General features: G+C 43.4%; 1 protein-coding gene across 4 annotated transcripts in view; it reads right to left on the reverse strand.

The window, feature by feature from the left end:
* Nucleotides 1-8,837: 8,837 nt before the first annotated feature.
* The window catches only part of MORN4 (MORN repeat containing 4), a 51,427-nt gene continuing 43,007 nt past the window's right edge, over nt 8,838-17,257 (reverse strand). For 2 of the 4 annotated variants that reach the window (XM_056530874.1, XM_056530875.1), the window contains exons 3-5: nt 17,077-17,191; nt 13,184-13,293; nt 8,838-9,869 (exon numbers count right to left, since the gene is read on the reverse strand). In XM_056530874.1, the coding sequence (XP_056386849.1) occupies nt 9,712-9,869; nt 13,184-13,293; nt 17,077-17,191 (383 nt within the window). In that variant the 3' untranslated portion in view covers nt 8,838-9,711. The remainder of the gene's footprint in view (nt 9,870-13,183; nt 13,294-17,076; nt 17,192-17,257) is intronic. The other 2 variants (XM_056530878.1, XM_056530876.1) reach the window with 2 other exon arrangements.

A 17,257-nucleotide genomic window follows, 5' to 3' on the forward strand; every position in this document is an offset into this window, starting at 1 on the left:
ATTCTCAAAACACAGACTTGAGTAGTGTATCGATAGACATTCAATAACTGTGAATACAGAACACACATAAATAAGCAAGAAGAAGTGCCGAACATACGTCAAATCACATGAAGAACATTTAAATCCAAATGACCCCAAAAAGGACCCCATTCGATACACCACTGCTCCTGAGATACATTTGCTGGAGCTCAGTGCAGGGTCAATAATGGACCCTGACCCATAACCCTGTACCTCTATTCACTTTGAAAGTCTATAAGACCCTTATACCATGAGTGGTCCTACTGGAAATTATCTCCCCCCCCCATACTATTCTCGGGAGTTAAATGTCCAACATTGATGTGGAGATAAGGCCACTATTTGACCCTTTGTATCTGCATCCGACTACATAATACTGGAAGTGATCCACACTGGTTGGCATCTAGTTCATTGAGCCACACAGTAGACGAATGTCTATACATGCTGATGGCCATAAAATGTTGAGTTGGAGGATATATACTTTTGAGTCCATTTCTGCATACATGACTTTTTGAGGACACCTGTCAAAAAGTGGTCAAATGTTACCCAGCCCTAGGTCTAAGACATAACTCTATATATTACTTAGGATCTCAGTTTTTGGACTACAACTGGTGAAACTCCAAAAAGTGATGATCCATGATTCAATACTTTACTTCTCAAAGCCTAGACCACAGTCGATCATCTACAACAGTGTTCCTCAACATGGGAATATAGGGCTATAGGTAGAGGAACACTAATCTACAAGGTGTTCAAGATGGTGAAACTCCAAAAAGTGGTCACCCTCACTTCAATATACTTGACATCTGAAAGCCTGGACCATCATCTACAACAGTGTTCCTCAACCCACGTCTCAGTTGAAGTTGTAGTTTTGCAACAGCTAGAGAGCTATAGGTAGATGAACACTAATCTACAAAATGTTCAAGATGGTGAAACTCCAAAAAGTGGTCATCCACAATTTAATATACTTGACCGCTGAAAGCTTGGACCACAGTCGATCATCTACAACAGCGTTCCTCAACCTGCTAGAGAGCTATAGGTAGGGCAACACTCATCTACGAGATGTTCAGGAACCAAGACGTTGGTAGGACAAATAACATTCCCCATCCATGCCCAGATTTGATATAATCATTGGATGTTCTTCCCTCATCCCTTGGGTCACAGCCATGATCAGAATGACAAAAATTTCCTGTGCAGCTTAATGAAAATATTCTGATGGTAAATCTGTTACTGGGTGAAGTATCTATGGACAGGTCTACTGGACATTGGCTCTCACCGAGCTGTTTCGTAAGATACATTCACTCATTCATGGTTATATCTTCAGTGGAAAAAAAAGAAGCACATTAGGAAGGATCCACCATCATGAGATATTCCAAGATGCAACATTGATGGTCAAAACTCAGAATAGGCCAACAATGTTTGATTGAGTTTGTCCAACTTACGGGACCCTAGCCGTATGGAGGGGCTCTGAGCACTGTGGGGTCTTATCCATTTATCTATAGTGGCTCATCCGTACATATGGCTATACCGGGTGCTGCATTTCTGAACTTGCCTTGAGCCTGTCAAGTGACCCGTCTTGGTCAGTCAGAGGTGGGGGATGCATTTCTATGCATGTAGCACACTCTTGGCCCAATTGACCCTTAAGGGTGCTATTCAGCTTTAGGGATCTATGATGCCAGTAAAATAGTGACATAAACACGATAAACACTAGAGTGGCATTTTTCCACTTTTTTCTTTGATCAAATCCTAATACCCGGCAAAAGTTGCCCATCCATAAGGACAACTTATGTGCAAAATTTGGTTTCAATGGGACAATATCTTCGGTCTCCACCACTAGCTTTAGGTATTACATGAGAAATGTGCCTTATATTGTGCCTACTCTCATTTTTTAAAGATCCAAGACCAGCTTCCCCTGCCTGATAACACAGTGCCAGGGAGGTCACTAAATACCCATGTTATAGAGTGGAAGTGGAAAGGACTGTAAAACTTGTGACTATGAGGCATGTCATCGCCAAATATTCTCATCCAAAGAGGCCTTATCCATATCTGACAATAAGGGTCAATTGTTATCATCATTCCCAAGCAATGCACAAGCTCTACATATGGTTGGTTGGTTGGGTAGGGCTTGGAAGGAGCCCCAAATGCAGCCACCTCCCCATGGTGGGCTCTGGGTCACTAAATACACATCACGTGGGTGAGTAACTGCATGAGAACACCTCCCCCCCCCCTTTCAAGGCACATGTAAAACACGAAGCTTGTAGTGGAGACAGAAGATATTGTCTGATTGGAACCACATTTTGCACGTGGGTTGCCCTTATGAGGTGAAAAACAAGCCCCCTTAGTAAACACCTAGCATACATTGTAACTACTAGATATTGTCATCTGTTATAATGAGACATGATTGGTGAGGGTGGGGGGTTGATGTGGACCAGCCATATAAAAGAATCCTTCAGCAGTGAAATACATGAATGCCCAATTTTCATGGAATAAAATTTTGGCACAGATTAATGGTAACAAGACTGGTGGCCAACTTCCATTTGTAGCCCACTGCACTGGCTTTGCCGTTTGGGCTCTGATGAACATTCATGACAAAGAACATGCAAATTATTTAAAGGGGTACTCCCCTGGCAGGCTGGAACTAAATGTTTCAAACGCTGTTATCGTGCTGCGAGGGTCGGCCACGCCCCCTCGTGATGTCACGCCCCCTGCCATAGACTTGCATTGAGGGGGAATGGCCGTGACATCATGAGGGGGCGTGACCGACCCCCGCAGCGCGAAAACAGCGTTTGGAACATTTAGTTCCATGCTGGCCAGTGGAGTGCCACTTTAAGGACGGAGAATGCGGATGGAAGGCTGAAATATTGGTCAAACATAGGCGTTTAAAAAATGTCTGTAAAGCCAACAATACTTCATAACAAGGTGACGTTCCCATCTGGGTAACTTCCAGTGATTGGTGAAGAGACTAAAATGTGTATGAGCCAACCTATAGACTTATATCCATAGGTTTATCGGCTATCAACAGCCAACTAAACTCAATGTTTATAGTCCGATTAAGGACAAATATTACATTTGGAGAGGTTATTCAGGAATAGAAAAACTTTTAGGAGAAAAAAAATTTCTTCTAAAAGCAGCGTACACTGGCCCTCACATTGGGTGTGATATTACAACTTGACTCCATTAACTTGGCTCCATGGAACTGAGCTGCAATACCACACATAACCTGAAGACAGGTGTGGTGCTGTTTTTGGAAGAAATCAGATGTTTTTCTAATCTTGGATAACCCCTTTAGTATTCAGTGACTGTCACAAACAATGCAGTGAAATGCATTCAAACAGTCCAATAGACAAAAACCAATAATGAGACTTTTACATGGAACGGTCCCCTCCAGAGTCTGTGCCCTTGGCATATCTGGTTGTCATGTACGAAAAAGAATGCAGAATTAAAACAGCAGGTATAGAGCTGATATCTACTTAGTTAGCAAAGACAGACTATTGTTCTCTGCAACAATTTTGAGTTATTACAAGCCATTTTCTGCGTTTATGCACATAGCAGGTTGTAGATTTTTGCTGGTTGTCCCTGGAAACAGTCTACATTTTACCTCAGTCCTGTTGTCAGATGTCATCTGAGCTCCCTGTATTGTATTACTCTGTCAACGACAACTATTAGAACTATAACCACTTGACCGACTGGACTGGATGGCCACATGAAGTTTTAATTGGCCGCACCCTACTGTAATTTCCTCGAAACATGAAGTGTGGAGTCCACCATGGAGTCATCTTGCCTCAATGTGCTTGTAAAGGGAATGTGTCATCAGAAAATGACCTACTGTTTAAATAAAGTTTTAATGTTTAAGAATTTTTGGTTATGTTTTTTCTTCTTCTAATTTTCCATTTTATTATCAATATTTTAGAATAATCCCCAAATCTTAAAGTTTCCATTCTGGCCACTTGGCCTAATACTAAGGCTGGGTTCACATCACGTTTTCCCAATACGGGACCGCATACGGCTGGGGGGAGCTAAAACCAGGTGCTCCCGTATCCCTGCCGTATGCCGCCCATATGTAATGTATTTCAATGAGCTGACTGGAGTGAATCGGTCGGCTCATTTTTGCCCCGTATGCGGTTTTCTACCGGACCTAAAACTGTGGTTGACCACGGTTTTAAGTCCGGTAGAAAACCGCATACGGGCAAAAATTTGCCGACCGATTCACTCCAGTCAGCTCATTGAAATACATTACATACGGGCGGCATATTCCGTATTAGGAAAAACGTGATGTGAACCCAGCCTAAGCTGGGTAAGCACCTAGTAAATCCCGCAGGGACATTGGTACAACTGCAGCACTGCCAGAGTGGTCACCTAGAGGATCTTGTTGCGCTTGGGGAATGTAGAGATTAGATCGGCAGCAGCCATGTGGTAAATGAAAAATTTAATAAATCACGGGAAAAAAAATTTAACCTAAGGTGGGCCCTCCTCCAAATAAGTAGAATAAATCCAGAGTGAGGAACAAACAGTGAAAAGTTTATTTCATAAAGTGCAACATGTTTCTAAACCCATACTGGTCACTTCATCAGGCATAGCCCCCTACCTGATGAAGAACCTGGTTCGGGCTAGAAACGCGTTTCACTTAATGAAATACTCTTGATTGTTCATCACACTGCCTCTATTCTACTCATTAGGAGAAGCACCTACCTGAGGTTCCATTTTTTCGGATTTATTTTCGTTTTTCCCAACAATTAAAACTAAGCTGACACATCCTGTTCTGTACAATAAATAAATAAAAATGGAACCTCAAGTGGGCGTTTCTCCAAATAATGTAGAATAGATCCAGAGTAACAAACAAACAATGAAAAATTCTTCTTATTTTTTTATACAAAGTGCAACACGTTTCTAAACCCGTACTGGTCACTTCTTCAGGCCTAACATGATACACTTCCTGATAAAGAGCCTGGTACGTGTTACAAACATGTTTTGCTTTATGTAATAAACGCTTCACCATTCGTTCATCACACTGGATCTATTCTACATATTTGGAGAAGCGGCCACCTGAGGTTCAATTTTTTCAGATTTATTCTCGTTTTTCCCAACAATTAAAACTAAGCTGACACTTCCTGTTCTGTACAATAAAAAAAAATGGAACCTCAGGTGGGCGCTTCTCCAAATAAGTAGAATAGATCCAGTGTAACAAACAAACAATGAAGAGTTTTTTTTTTACTTAAAGTGCAACACGTTTCTAGCACATACCAGGCTCTTCATCAGGCCTTGCCCAATACACTCCCTGATGAAGAGCCTGGTACATGCTAGAAATGCTTTGCACTTTATCAAATAAACTCTTCATTTTTTGCTTGTTACACTGGATCTATTCTTCTTATTTGGAGAAGCACCCACCTGAGGTTTAATTTTTTTGTGATTTATTCACATTTTTCTCTACAACTAAGCTATGACTCCCTGTTCTGTAGAGATCACTTCCCAGCAGTGTCCTCCTTATAAATACAGACAGGAGAACAGTGAAAGTGACAGGAGTATATAGATAACAGAGAGGTACACACACAATAGCTATTGCTCACAGATCAGCCTCCCCTTCCTGTAGAATCACCTCTGCACAGGTCACAGATTACACCCACGCACCTTTCCCATTCATATCAATGGAACAGCTTCAGTCTATTGACGCCCATGTCAATGGGGCTTGCAGTAAAGCATATCTCTAAATGCTGTTAAAAAAAAAAGCTCGGGCAAGATGGCAGCCCTCATAATAATGTTCAAAACATTAAATAAAAATCAATAAAACAAAATTGTAGGTGATACATTCCCTTTAAGTCTGAGCATTGTTGATCTTATCCTATAGAGAACCAGTCACCAGGACGGTTTCCTTTGTACTGTACATATCTTACAGATGTTTTAATATCATTGAACTAGCGGACGCAGTAAAGCCCATTCAAAATGCCAACCATATGGGGGTCTCATCATGCCCCTCTGCAATGAGAGTCCTCATAGAACTTTGGCAGTACCAAGAGTGGTCCCATGTGTCTCAGTGCACTTCTCCTGGTCCCCAGCTGACGCTAGGGGTCATTTAATAGGCAGAATAAATTAAAAGGAATAATGCCCCCTATGGGTCAAATAAGGAAAAAAATTTATAAATAAAATACCTCAAAAATACTGCAATCAAGTTTCCGTCAGTAAGTTTGTAGTTTGCAACTCCCTGCAACCCACTTGTCTTTTGGTACAAGGCAATTCGGAAACAGCTAAACCGTTGTTTCCCAACAGTGTGCCTCCAGCTGTTGCAAAACTACAACTCCCAGCATGCCCGGACAGCCGAAGGCTGTCCGGGCATGCTGGGAGTTGTAGTTTTGCAACAGCTGGAGGCACACTGTTGGGAAACAATGACTTAGATGTTCTTTACATGATATAGTCAACCAGTGGGTTTGGCCGACTTACTTTCTTGTGTACCTATATACCTGTTAGTAAACCCCAATACAACCCCATACATACAGTACCTGAACATTCTTAAAAAACCCCATGCAAATACTTGCTTTTTACCTGTAATATCTGGCTAAGGATTTGCACCATATTATTGCTGATTATAACAATGCATTATATCTATATGACTGATGCCTATGCAGTACGGATATTAACTATATAAATGGCGCACATAGACAATACAAGGCCCCTTAGTCACCACCATGTCCCCCATCCCAAGTCCTCAAAAGCCGGTTCCACTTGCCTTTGTATGCTATTGTAGTGATGGAGAGCAATGGCATATACCTATACCTGGGGGTGCCCCTTCCTTAGGCAGGGAGGTGCACCGCTATGGTATATACACCATTGGGAGAAATGTCAGTCCACGTCTTTGTCACTTCTTCCAAGGTTGTGAGGACGTTCTTCAGACTTTCCAGTCCCCAAAATATAATGCCCATGCAAAATAACTTTGATACTGTGCAAAGACGAAAAAAAAAAAAATAATACAAACCCTGTGAAGGGAATGGGTGTCAGAATATACTGCAGGAATTGTATTCATTCTGAGCTGCTGAAGCAGAGGTGGGCTCTTTTTTTTTTTTTAATCCCCTGGAGGAGGCACTGTAGAAGTTCCATTGCACTTGAAAGGGTTAAGCAGCAGCTTTTTACATAGAAGAAGATTCTGTCCCCGTATTAAATGAAAACCTACAGTGCATTCAGAAAGCTTTCAGACCTTTTCACTAATTTTACATTTTGTTAAGTTGCTCCCTGTGCTAAAATAATAATAATAATAATAAATAATAATAATAATAATGATAAATAATAATAATAATAAAAAATAATAATAAAAAAATTAAAAAAAAGAGAATAAAGTTTCCCCCATTATTCCGCACTTACCCCATAATAAAAAAGTGATAAAGGAATGTTAGAAATCTTTGATAAATTGTTGAAAAAGAAAAACTAAAATCTTGCGGTGACATAAGTATTCAAACTTCTTACTCAGGACTTGGTTGAAACCATTTGGCAGCCATTCCAGCCCCCAGTCTTCTTGAGGATGAGGCCGCAAGGTTTGCACACCTAGATTTGGGGATTTTCTGCTATCCTTCTCTGAAGGTCCGGCACAGTCTGGATCAGGTTCTCATTTAAAGGGGGGCAGGGCGTGAAGTCATGAGGGGGCGGGGCTATGATGTCACGAGCTCCCGGCATCGGCTCCAGCGTTCGAAGGGATTAAGATTTTTAAATAGAAGTAATTTACAAATCTGTTTAACTTTCTGGCACCAGTTCATAAAAAAATAAAAAAAATTTAAAAAAAGTTTTCCACCAGAGTTCCCCTTTAATCCATGCAACTGCTGTATGCTCCACAGGAAGTTCTTTTCTTTTTTGAATTTCTTTTCTGTCTGACCACAGTGCTCTCTGCTGACACCTCTGTCCACGTCAGAAACTGTCTAGCGTAGGAGCAAATCTCCATAGAAAACCTATCCTGCTCTGGACAGTTCCTGACATGGACAGATGTGTCAGCAGAGAGCACTGTGGTCAGACAGAAAAGAAATTCAAAAAGAAAAGAAATTCCTGTGGAGCATACAGCAGCTGATAAGTACTGGAAGGATTAAGATTTTTTTAATAGAAGTAATTTACAAATCTGTTTAACTTTCTGGCACCAGTTGATTTAAATTTTTTTTTCCAGTGGAGTACCCCTTTAAGGAAAAGTACTGTTGTTTCCAAACTTTAAAGAATTATGGAGGTCACTGTGCTGTGATTTTTTTTTGTCCCCTTCTTCGGATCTGTGCCTCCACACAATCCTGCGCCCCTGAGCTCTACAGGCAGTTCTCCCCCCCTCCCCCCCTCTTATGGCTTGATTGTTGCTTTGATATACATTGTCAGCCATGACACCTTATAGACAGGGCTGTGTCTTTCCCAAGTCCAGTCTAATCCCCTGAATTTACCACAGGTGACTCCAGTCACGAAACATCCCAGAGATGAACAAGAGAAATGGGAGGAGCCAGAGATAAATAACAAATGTCATAGCAAAGGGTCTGAATACTTATATCCATAGGAATTTTTAGATTTTTTTTCTTTTTAATACAGTTGCAAAAATTTCTAACATTCTGTACCGTGTATTGTGCAGAATGATGTGAAAAAATTTGAATTTTTAATTTATTTTACCCGTATTTTTCGCCCTATAGGACGCACCGGCGTATAAGACGCACCCAATTTATAGGTGCAAAATCTAAAAAAAATAAAGATTTTGAACCCTATAGTGGTCTTCAACCTGCGGACCTCCAGATGTTGCAAAACTACAACTCCCAGCATGCCCGGACAGCCGTTGGCTATCCGGGCATGCTGGGAGTTGTAGTTTTGCAACATCTGGAGGTCCGCAGATTGAAGACCACTGCATAGGAGGTAATACTCACGTGTCCCCGCCGCTCCGGACCAGTCACCGCTGCCCTGGATGTCGCTCCATCGCTGTCGCCGTGTCCCCGTCGCTCCAGAACGTCTCTGCTGCCGGCCAGGTATCCTCGCTCTCCGTCGCCGCCATCACGTCGTTACGCACGCCGACGCACGTACGCGACGACGTAATGACGAGGAAGGAGAGCGCCGGCCATACAGGGGATCCCTGAACGGAGAAGACACCGAGGAGGCAGGTAAGGTCCCTCCCGGTGTCCTGTAAGCACTAACCCGGCTATTCAGTCGGGCTGTTCGGGACCGCCGCGGTGAAATCGCGGCGGTCCCGAACAGCCCGACTGAACAGCCGGGTTAGTGTCACTTTCCCTTCAGACGCGGCGGTCAGCTTTGATCGCCGCGTCTGAAGGGTTAATACAGGGCATCACCACGATCGGTGATGTCCTGTATTAGCCGCGGGTCCCGGCCGTCGATGGCCGCAGGGACCGCCGCGATAGGTGTGTATTCGCCGTATAAGACGCACCGACTTTTCCCCCCCAGTTTTGGGGGAAGAAAAAGTGCGTCTTATACGGCGAAAAAATACGGTATGTTGTTTTTGTTTTTTTTTAGAACAAGACGCAACCTAACAAAGTGTGAAACAAAAGTGAAAGGGTCTGAAAACTTTCCGAATGCACCGTATATATATATATTTCTATAGTGCTATATGCCATTCAGAGTGTTAAATACAGCAGTCTGTCTGCTTTTACCAGCAAGCAGTGTAAACAAGCGAAAGGAAAAAAAAAAGAAAATAAAAAATTATCCAAAAAGTGAGTGCACTTGTAGAATGTGATCGGTGACGCATCCGTCCTCTTAGACTTGGTTGGCGGCCAGGCAGCAGGACGCTTTGGAGGCACTTACGGCCCTCTGGATTGCGGCTTGACATTTCTCTCTCTTTACCAGTTTATTGTTCTCGAAGAGACCTTCGCTCCTCTGCATTCCATGGGAACCGTCCGAAAACGTCAGAAGACCTGTGCGTGCGAAAAGCAGATAACTGAGCGGGTCTAGGGCGGGAAACTGGGAAGGTTTATGAGGTTCTAAATTATAAAGCCAAAAATAATAATACTTTACATCAGCGTTTTTCAGTCCGCGGCTCTCCAGCTGTTGCAAAACTACAACTCCCATCATGCCCTGACAGCCGAAGGCTGTCAGGGCATGATGGGAGTTGTAGTTTTGCAACAGCTGGAGAGCCACAGGTTAAAGGGGTACTAGAAAATAAAACAGATTTTAAAATAAAATAAAAAATTTTTTAATCCTTCCAATACTTATTAGCTGCTGAATACTACAGAGGAAATTCTTTTCTTTTTGGAACACAGATGGCTGGCATCATGACCACAGTGCTCTCTGCTGACATCTCTGTCCATTTTAGGAACTGTCCAGAGCAGCATATGTTTGATATGGGGATTTTCTCCTACTCTGGACAATTCTTAAAACGGACAGAGATGTCAGCAGAGAGCACTGTGCTCGTGATGTCAGCAGAAAGCTCTGTGTTCCAAAAAGAAAAGAATTTCCTCTGTAGTATTCAGCAGCTAATAAGTACTGTAAGGATGAATTTTTTAAGGGTACGTGCGGTTCGCAGCGTATTTTGCTGAGGATCCGCCGCTAAAGGACCTCCTATATGCTGCCTTTATATGTGCCTGCTCGGAGGGGCAATACGCCGCTACGAGCAGACACACTGCGATGTGCGAGTCTCGCATGCGCAGTATACACGCACGCCGCGGCAGCTCTCGGCCTAGCTCAATGAGCAGGGGAAGCGGCCGCGATGTGTGCGAGTACACCGCGCATGCGCGGTGACTCGCACATCGCAGTGTGTCTGCTCAGAGCGGCGTATTGCCGCTCCAAGCAGGCACATTTAAGGGCACCATACAGAGGTCCTTCAGCGGCGGATCCGCAGCGTAAAATACGCTGTAAAGCCGCATGTCTGAACATACCCTAAAAGAAGTAATTTACAAATCTGTTTAACTTTCTGGCACCAGTTGATTAAAAAAAAAAAAGGTAGTACCCCTTTAAAGAGCACTGCATTATACTAAAGAGTTAAAAGAGGAACCAACCTATTCCTCACAACATCCCCATACATGTGCATGCTGAGATTGGGTGGGCGTGCATGTGTTGGAAACGGGAATAGTAATTAAGCCACTGCCAGATATATGGCATTTTATCTCCCCTGAGGACAGAACATGTTGAATCCAGCAGCCGTTTGCATATTTCCAGGATTTGCCGATCCTGTCAAAATTGGCAGCAACATTAATCTAATCTGCATAAACTAAACAGAGGGGTCCTGAGCAGAGGACCCCCTCTATGATGTCCATATAGTTGAGCAGAGGACCCCCTCTATGATGTCCATATAGCAAAGTGGGACCCCCCTTATGATTTCCAAAAAGCTGAGCAGGGGACCCCCTCTATGATGTCCATAAAGCCAAGCAGAATACTCCCCTATGATTTCAAAAAAGCTGAGAGAGGAACCCCCTCTATAATGTATATACAGCTGAGCAGGGGACGCCCTCTATAATGTATATACAGCTGAGCAGGGGACGCCCTCTATAATGTATATACAGCTGAGCAGGGGACGCCCTCTATAATGTATATACAGCTGAGCAGAGGATGCCCTCTATAATGTATATACAGCTGAGCAGGGGACGCCCTCTATAATGTATATACAGCTGAGCAGGGGACGCCCTCTATAATGTATATACAGCTGAGCAGGGGACGCCCTCTATAATGTATATATAGCTGAGCAGAGGATGCCCTCTATAATGTATATATATAGCTGAGCAGGGGACGCCCTCTATAATGTATATATATAGCTGAGCAGGGGACGCCCTCTATAATGTATATATAGCTGAGCAGGGGACGCCCTCTATAATGTATATATATATATAGCTGAGCAGGGGACACCCTCTATAATGTATATATAGCTGAGCAGGGGACGCCCTCTATAATGTATATACAGCTGAGCAGGGGACGCCCTCTATAATGTATATATAGCTGAGCAGAGGATGCCCTCTATAATGTATATATAGCTGAGCAGGGGACGCCCTCTATAATGTATATATATAGCTGAGCAGGGGACGCCCTCTATAATGTATATATAGCTGAGCAGGGGACGCCCTCTATAATGTCTATATAGCTGAGCAGGGGACGCCCTCTATAATGTCTATATAGCTGAGCAGGGGACGCCCTCTATAATGTCTATATAGCTGAGCAGGGGACGCCCTCTATAATGTATATATACAGCTGAGCAGGGGACGCCCTCTATAATGTATATATATAGCTGAGCAGGGGACGCCCTCTATAATGTATATATAGCTGAGCAGAGGACGCCCTCTATAATGTATATATATAGCTGAGCAGGGGACGCCCTCTATAATGTATATATATAGCTGAGCAGGGGACGCCCTCTATAATGTATATATAGCTGAGCAGGGGACGCCCTCTATAATGTATATATATAGCTGAGCAGGGGACGCCCTCTATAATGTATATATATATAGCTGAGCAGGGGACGCCCTCTATAATGTATATATAGCTGAGCAGGGGACGCCCTCTATAATGTATATATATAGCTGAGCAGGGGACGCCCTCTATAATGTATATATATATCTGAGCAGGGGATGCCCTCTATAATGTATATATATAGCTGAGCAGGGGACGCCCTCTATAATGTATATATATATAGCTGAGCAGGGGACGCCCTCTATAATGTATATATATATAGCTGAGCAGGGGACGCCCTCTATAATGTATATATATATGAGCAGGGGACGCCCTCTATAATGTATATATATATGAGCAGGGGACGCCCTCTATAATGTATATATATATGAGCAGGGGACGCCCTCTATAATGTATATATATATGAGCAGGGGACGCCCTTTATAATGTATATATATAGCTGAGCAGGGGACGCCCTCTATAATGTATATACAGCTGAGCAGGGGACGCCCTCTATAATGTATATATATATAGCTGAGCAGGGGACACCCTCTATAATGTATATATATATAGCTGAGCAGGGGACGCCCTTTATAATGTATATATAGCTGAGCAGAGTATCAACCCCCCCCCCCCACTAGGAGACTATTCACCTAATATTTATGCTGTTATCACCCACATCAGATCATTACTGTGTGTTTTCCAATCCTGGGAGCCATCCCATAACACTGGCAGAATCATGGCACCACACCTACATCCTAACAATGAAGGTCAGTCCTCCCTACTTGGCAATAATTGTTTTATTGAACAGATTTATGGGCTAAAAAGATACAAGCCATAAAAGTAAACTTACCATAGCCTTCAACGCGACCCCCTTTGAACTCCCCCTCATATTTTATCTTGTCGTATCTGGTAAACACGCCTGCTCCTTGAAACTTTCCTTGAAGGAACTCCCCTTCATACCTTATAGAAAAACACATAGGGCATCAATAGGATATAAAAGTAAAAAAAAAATCATCAAATATTTATCCCATAATCACGGGATCTAACATAAATGTCTAAATGACAAATGTGGATCGCTCCCCCCCAGCACCAACCGGTAGAAAATAGGGCCCCCTGTCCTTATCCAGCCTGGTTGCAGTGGCCGGGATTCCAAAAAAAAGAGAGTAGGTTGTTTTGCATAGTTTATGCAACTGTCATTAAAGGGGTACTCCGGTGAAAAACCATTTTTTTTTTTTTTTAAATCAACGTTAAACAGGTTTGTATATTACTTCTATTTAAAAATCTTAATTCTTCCAGTACATATCAGCTGCTGTATTCTCCACAGGGAGTTCTTTTCTTTTTAAATTTCTTTCCAGTCTTACCACAGTGCTCCCTGCTGACACCACTGTCTGTCTCAGGAACTGTCCAGAGCAGAAGGGGTTTGCTATGGGGATTTGCTCCTACTCTGGACTGTTCCTGACATGGACAGAGGTGTCAGCAGAGAGCACTGTGGTCAGACAGAAAATAAATTCAAAAAGAAAAGAACTTCCTCCGTAGTATACAGCAGCTGATAAGTACTGGAAGTATTAAGATTTTTAAACAGAAGTCATTTACAAATCTGTTTATCTTTCTGGCACCAGTTTATTTAAAAAAAAAAAATAATAGCTTTTCACCGTAGTACCCCTTCAATGTCTATAAGAGTTAAAGGGGTACTCTGGTTTTGAAAAACTGTCGCAGCCTCAGCCAGGCCGTCCCTGCTGTTCAGCACGAGCGCGTCTTTGAAGATGGGGGATGTAGCGCTCAGGGGAGAAGCCGGAACATTGAGCGTCGAGAGCCGGGGTCCTGTGCAGGAGATCATTAAAGGGGAACTCCAGTGAAATTATTTTTTTTTTAAATCAACTGTTGCCAGAAAGTTGCCAGACAGATTTGTAAATGACTTCTATTAAAAAATCTTTACCCTTCCAGTACTTATTAGCAGCTGTATGCTACAGAGTAAATTCTTTTATTTTTGAATTTCTTTTTTGTCTTGTCCACAGCGCTCTCTGCTGACACCTCTGTCCATGTCAGGAACTGTACAGAGCAGGAGAAAATTCCCATTGCAAACCTCTCCTGCTCTGGACAATTCCTGACACGGACAGAGGTGTCAGCAGAGAGCACTTTGGACAAGATAAAAGAAATTCAAAAAGAATAGAATTTCCTCTGTAGCATATAGCTGCTTATAAGTACTGAAAGGATTGAGATTTTTAAATAGAAGTCATTTACAAATCTGTTCAACTTTCTGGCACCAGTTCATTTAAAAAAAAAGTTTTCCACCTTTAAGGTTAGCAAACATATGCTGCTCTGGACAGTTCGTAAAATGGACAGAGATGTCAGCAGAGAGCATTGTGCTTGTGATGTCCGCAGAGAGCTCTGTGTTCCAAAAAGAAAATAATTTCCTCTGAAGTATTCAGCAGCTAATAAGTACAGGAAGGATTAAGATTGTTTAATAGAAGTAATTTACAAATCTGTTTAACTTTCTGGTACCAGTTGATTTAAATAAAAATAAAACCCCTTTAACCTGTTGAGGACGCTGGGCGTATGCATACGCCCTGCATCCCGAGTCCTTAAGGACGTGGGGCGTATGCATATGCCCGTGGGAATTCCGATCCCCGCATGTGATTTTCTGCTATTCCGGGCTGATCGGGTCTCTGGTGACCCGATCACCCGGAAAATAGCGATGATCGGAGATGTCAGGGACAGCCCCGATCATCCTGAGGGCTAGGAGCGAGGTTGCAGTGTTGCGATACCTGCAAGTCCCAGGTATGATCTGCAGCTATCAGACATGTATGGAATACCTAGCGGATAGGCTGTAAATGTCTGGGATGGGAGTCCCCCTTTAAGAAATATTATATACATTGGGAGATTATATATATATATATATATATATATATATATATATATATATGTTATAAGAAAATATTTAAATTAGCTCACCACACCCCCTTCACAGCTAGTGTGTCCTGCTAAAACAGCTCAGGCTCCATTTAAAGGGTAGCTCCCACCATCATGTTTTTTTTTTTCTGTCCCTGCCTATTGCCCTTCTATCCCTAACCCCCTCCCTGCCTTTATTTTTATTTTTTTACTATTTTTAAAATGGCATTTAGTCTGCCTGGTAGTGTGCTCGCTACCAGGCAGACTTCCCCAGCAGGCACCACGTCACAGATGCCTGCTGGGGGGGCCAACTTCCACCCTTGGTTCTCCTAACAGGGTGCCTCCAGCTGTTTCACCACTACAACTCCCAGCATGCCCTGACATCTATTGGCTGTCAGGGCATGCTGGGAGTTGTAGTGGTAAAACAACTGGAGGCACCCAGGACAGGAGCTTCATGGGGGAAGGAGTGAGCCGGGAGCCGATGCGGGAGGGACGGGTGCAGGGGAGCCTCTTCCTGCCGCTCGGTGAGTAACACCCAAACACCCCCCGCGCCCCCCGTACCTCCCCCGTATCTTGCAGCAGCGCCCCGGCCCCGTACCCTGCAGCAGCACCCTTGCGCCCCCCGTACCTTGCAGGAGCAGCCAACCCCCCGCACCTTGCAGCAGGGCCGTCGGCGAGTGCGGGAAGCCGATGCGCAGCCCTGGCTGTTACTGCGCCTGCGCAAAATTTCGACTGATGCCCTGCCGGAATCAGTCGGAATTTTGCAGTGACGTCACTCCGCACTGCATTCGGCCACTAGGAGGGCGCCCCCTAGTGGCCGAATTTCAAATTGCTTTTAAAATGTTTTAAAAGCATTTTTTTTTTTATAAAAGTATATTAGAGATATGTTGTAGTACTTAAGTACTACAACATATCAAAAATAATTTTTCATGACAGTGCCCATTTAAGAAGTCTCAGAACTGATTGGGATTTATGCCAAGCCAGAACTCTCTCCAGAAGGAAAGAGGACCCATCTGCAGACAGCTGTTTCGGGGTGTTTGCCCCTCGTCAGTACAGAGCAGGGTGATCTGGCTTGGCTGTGGTGAGAGGCCTGTGGCCGAACTTGAATCTCCGTTACACCTGAAGAGGTGTCCTCTCCCCGAAAGTACTGAAGTGCATGCGCTGAATTCCTGTCTGGTAGCGCCCCCTACAGTACAGGGAGGTATTACATGTTCTGTACTCTTAACCTATGTCACAGTTAGCTGCTCCTTTGGACACCAAGTAAAGGCAGCTCCATTTAACTTTTTTAGGAAATTGCGTGTACTGTACAGGACCCTGAAGAAGCTCCTGTCCTCTACATAGACCAGTGTTTCCCAACCAGGGCGCCTCCAGCTGTTGCAAAACTACAACTCCCAGCATGCCCGGACAGCCGAAGCCTTCGGCTGTCCGGGTATGCTGGGAGTTGTAGTTTTGCAACAGCTGGAGGCACCCTGGTTGGGAAACACTGACACAGACAGTGATTTACAGCTCCCAGCAGATCTTTCTTACTTTTATATGTAAGGATTTGCTTTATCTATATTAGTTATCTACTTATTTTTCTTTTAATCCTGACTTTTTTCCTATTTTTGGATGACATTTTGGTGGCTTCAGAACCAATTACCAGGTTTCCATAGAGTTATGGACTCAACATACAATGGTTTCAACATACAATGGTCGTCCTGGAACCAATTAATATTGTAACTTGAGGGAGCACTGTATATATATATTTTTCCTCTATGGGGAAACTTGGAAATGTTATGGATGATATGTGTGACACTGTACAGCATAAACTCCATTGAGCTCAATACAATGGTCATGTTCTACTTATATTTTTACCTTGAGCCATCAGGAAAGGTCAGGACCCCGAAGCCGCTGAACAGTCCGTTCTCGAACTGTCCTACATACATCGCTCTGTCTGCAAACAATAACTGGCCCACGCCGTGCCTGCGACCTGCGGGTGGAAAGTAAGGTGAACTTTAGTTTATTATTATTTTAATGAATTATCTACTGGTATCCA

The sequence above is a fragment of the Hyla sarda genome, chromosome 7, assembly GCF_029499605.1.
Source record: "Hyla sarda isolate aHylSar1 chromosome 7, aHylSar1.hap1, whole genome shotgun sequence".
NCBI classification, from domain to species: Eukaryota; Metazoa; Chordata; class Amphibia; order Anura; family Hylidae; genus Hyla; species Hyla sarda.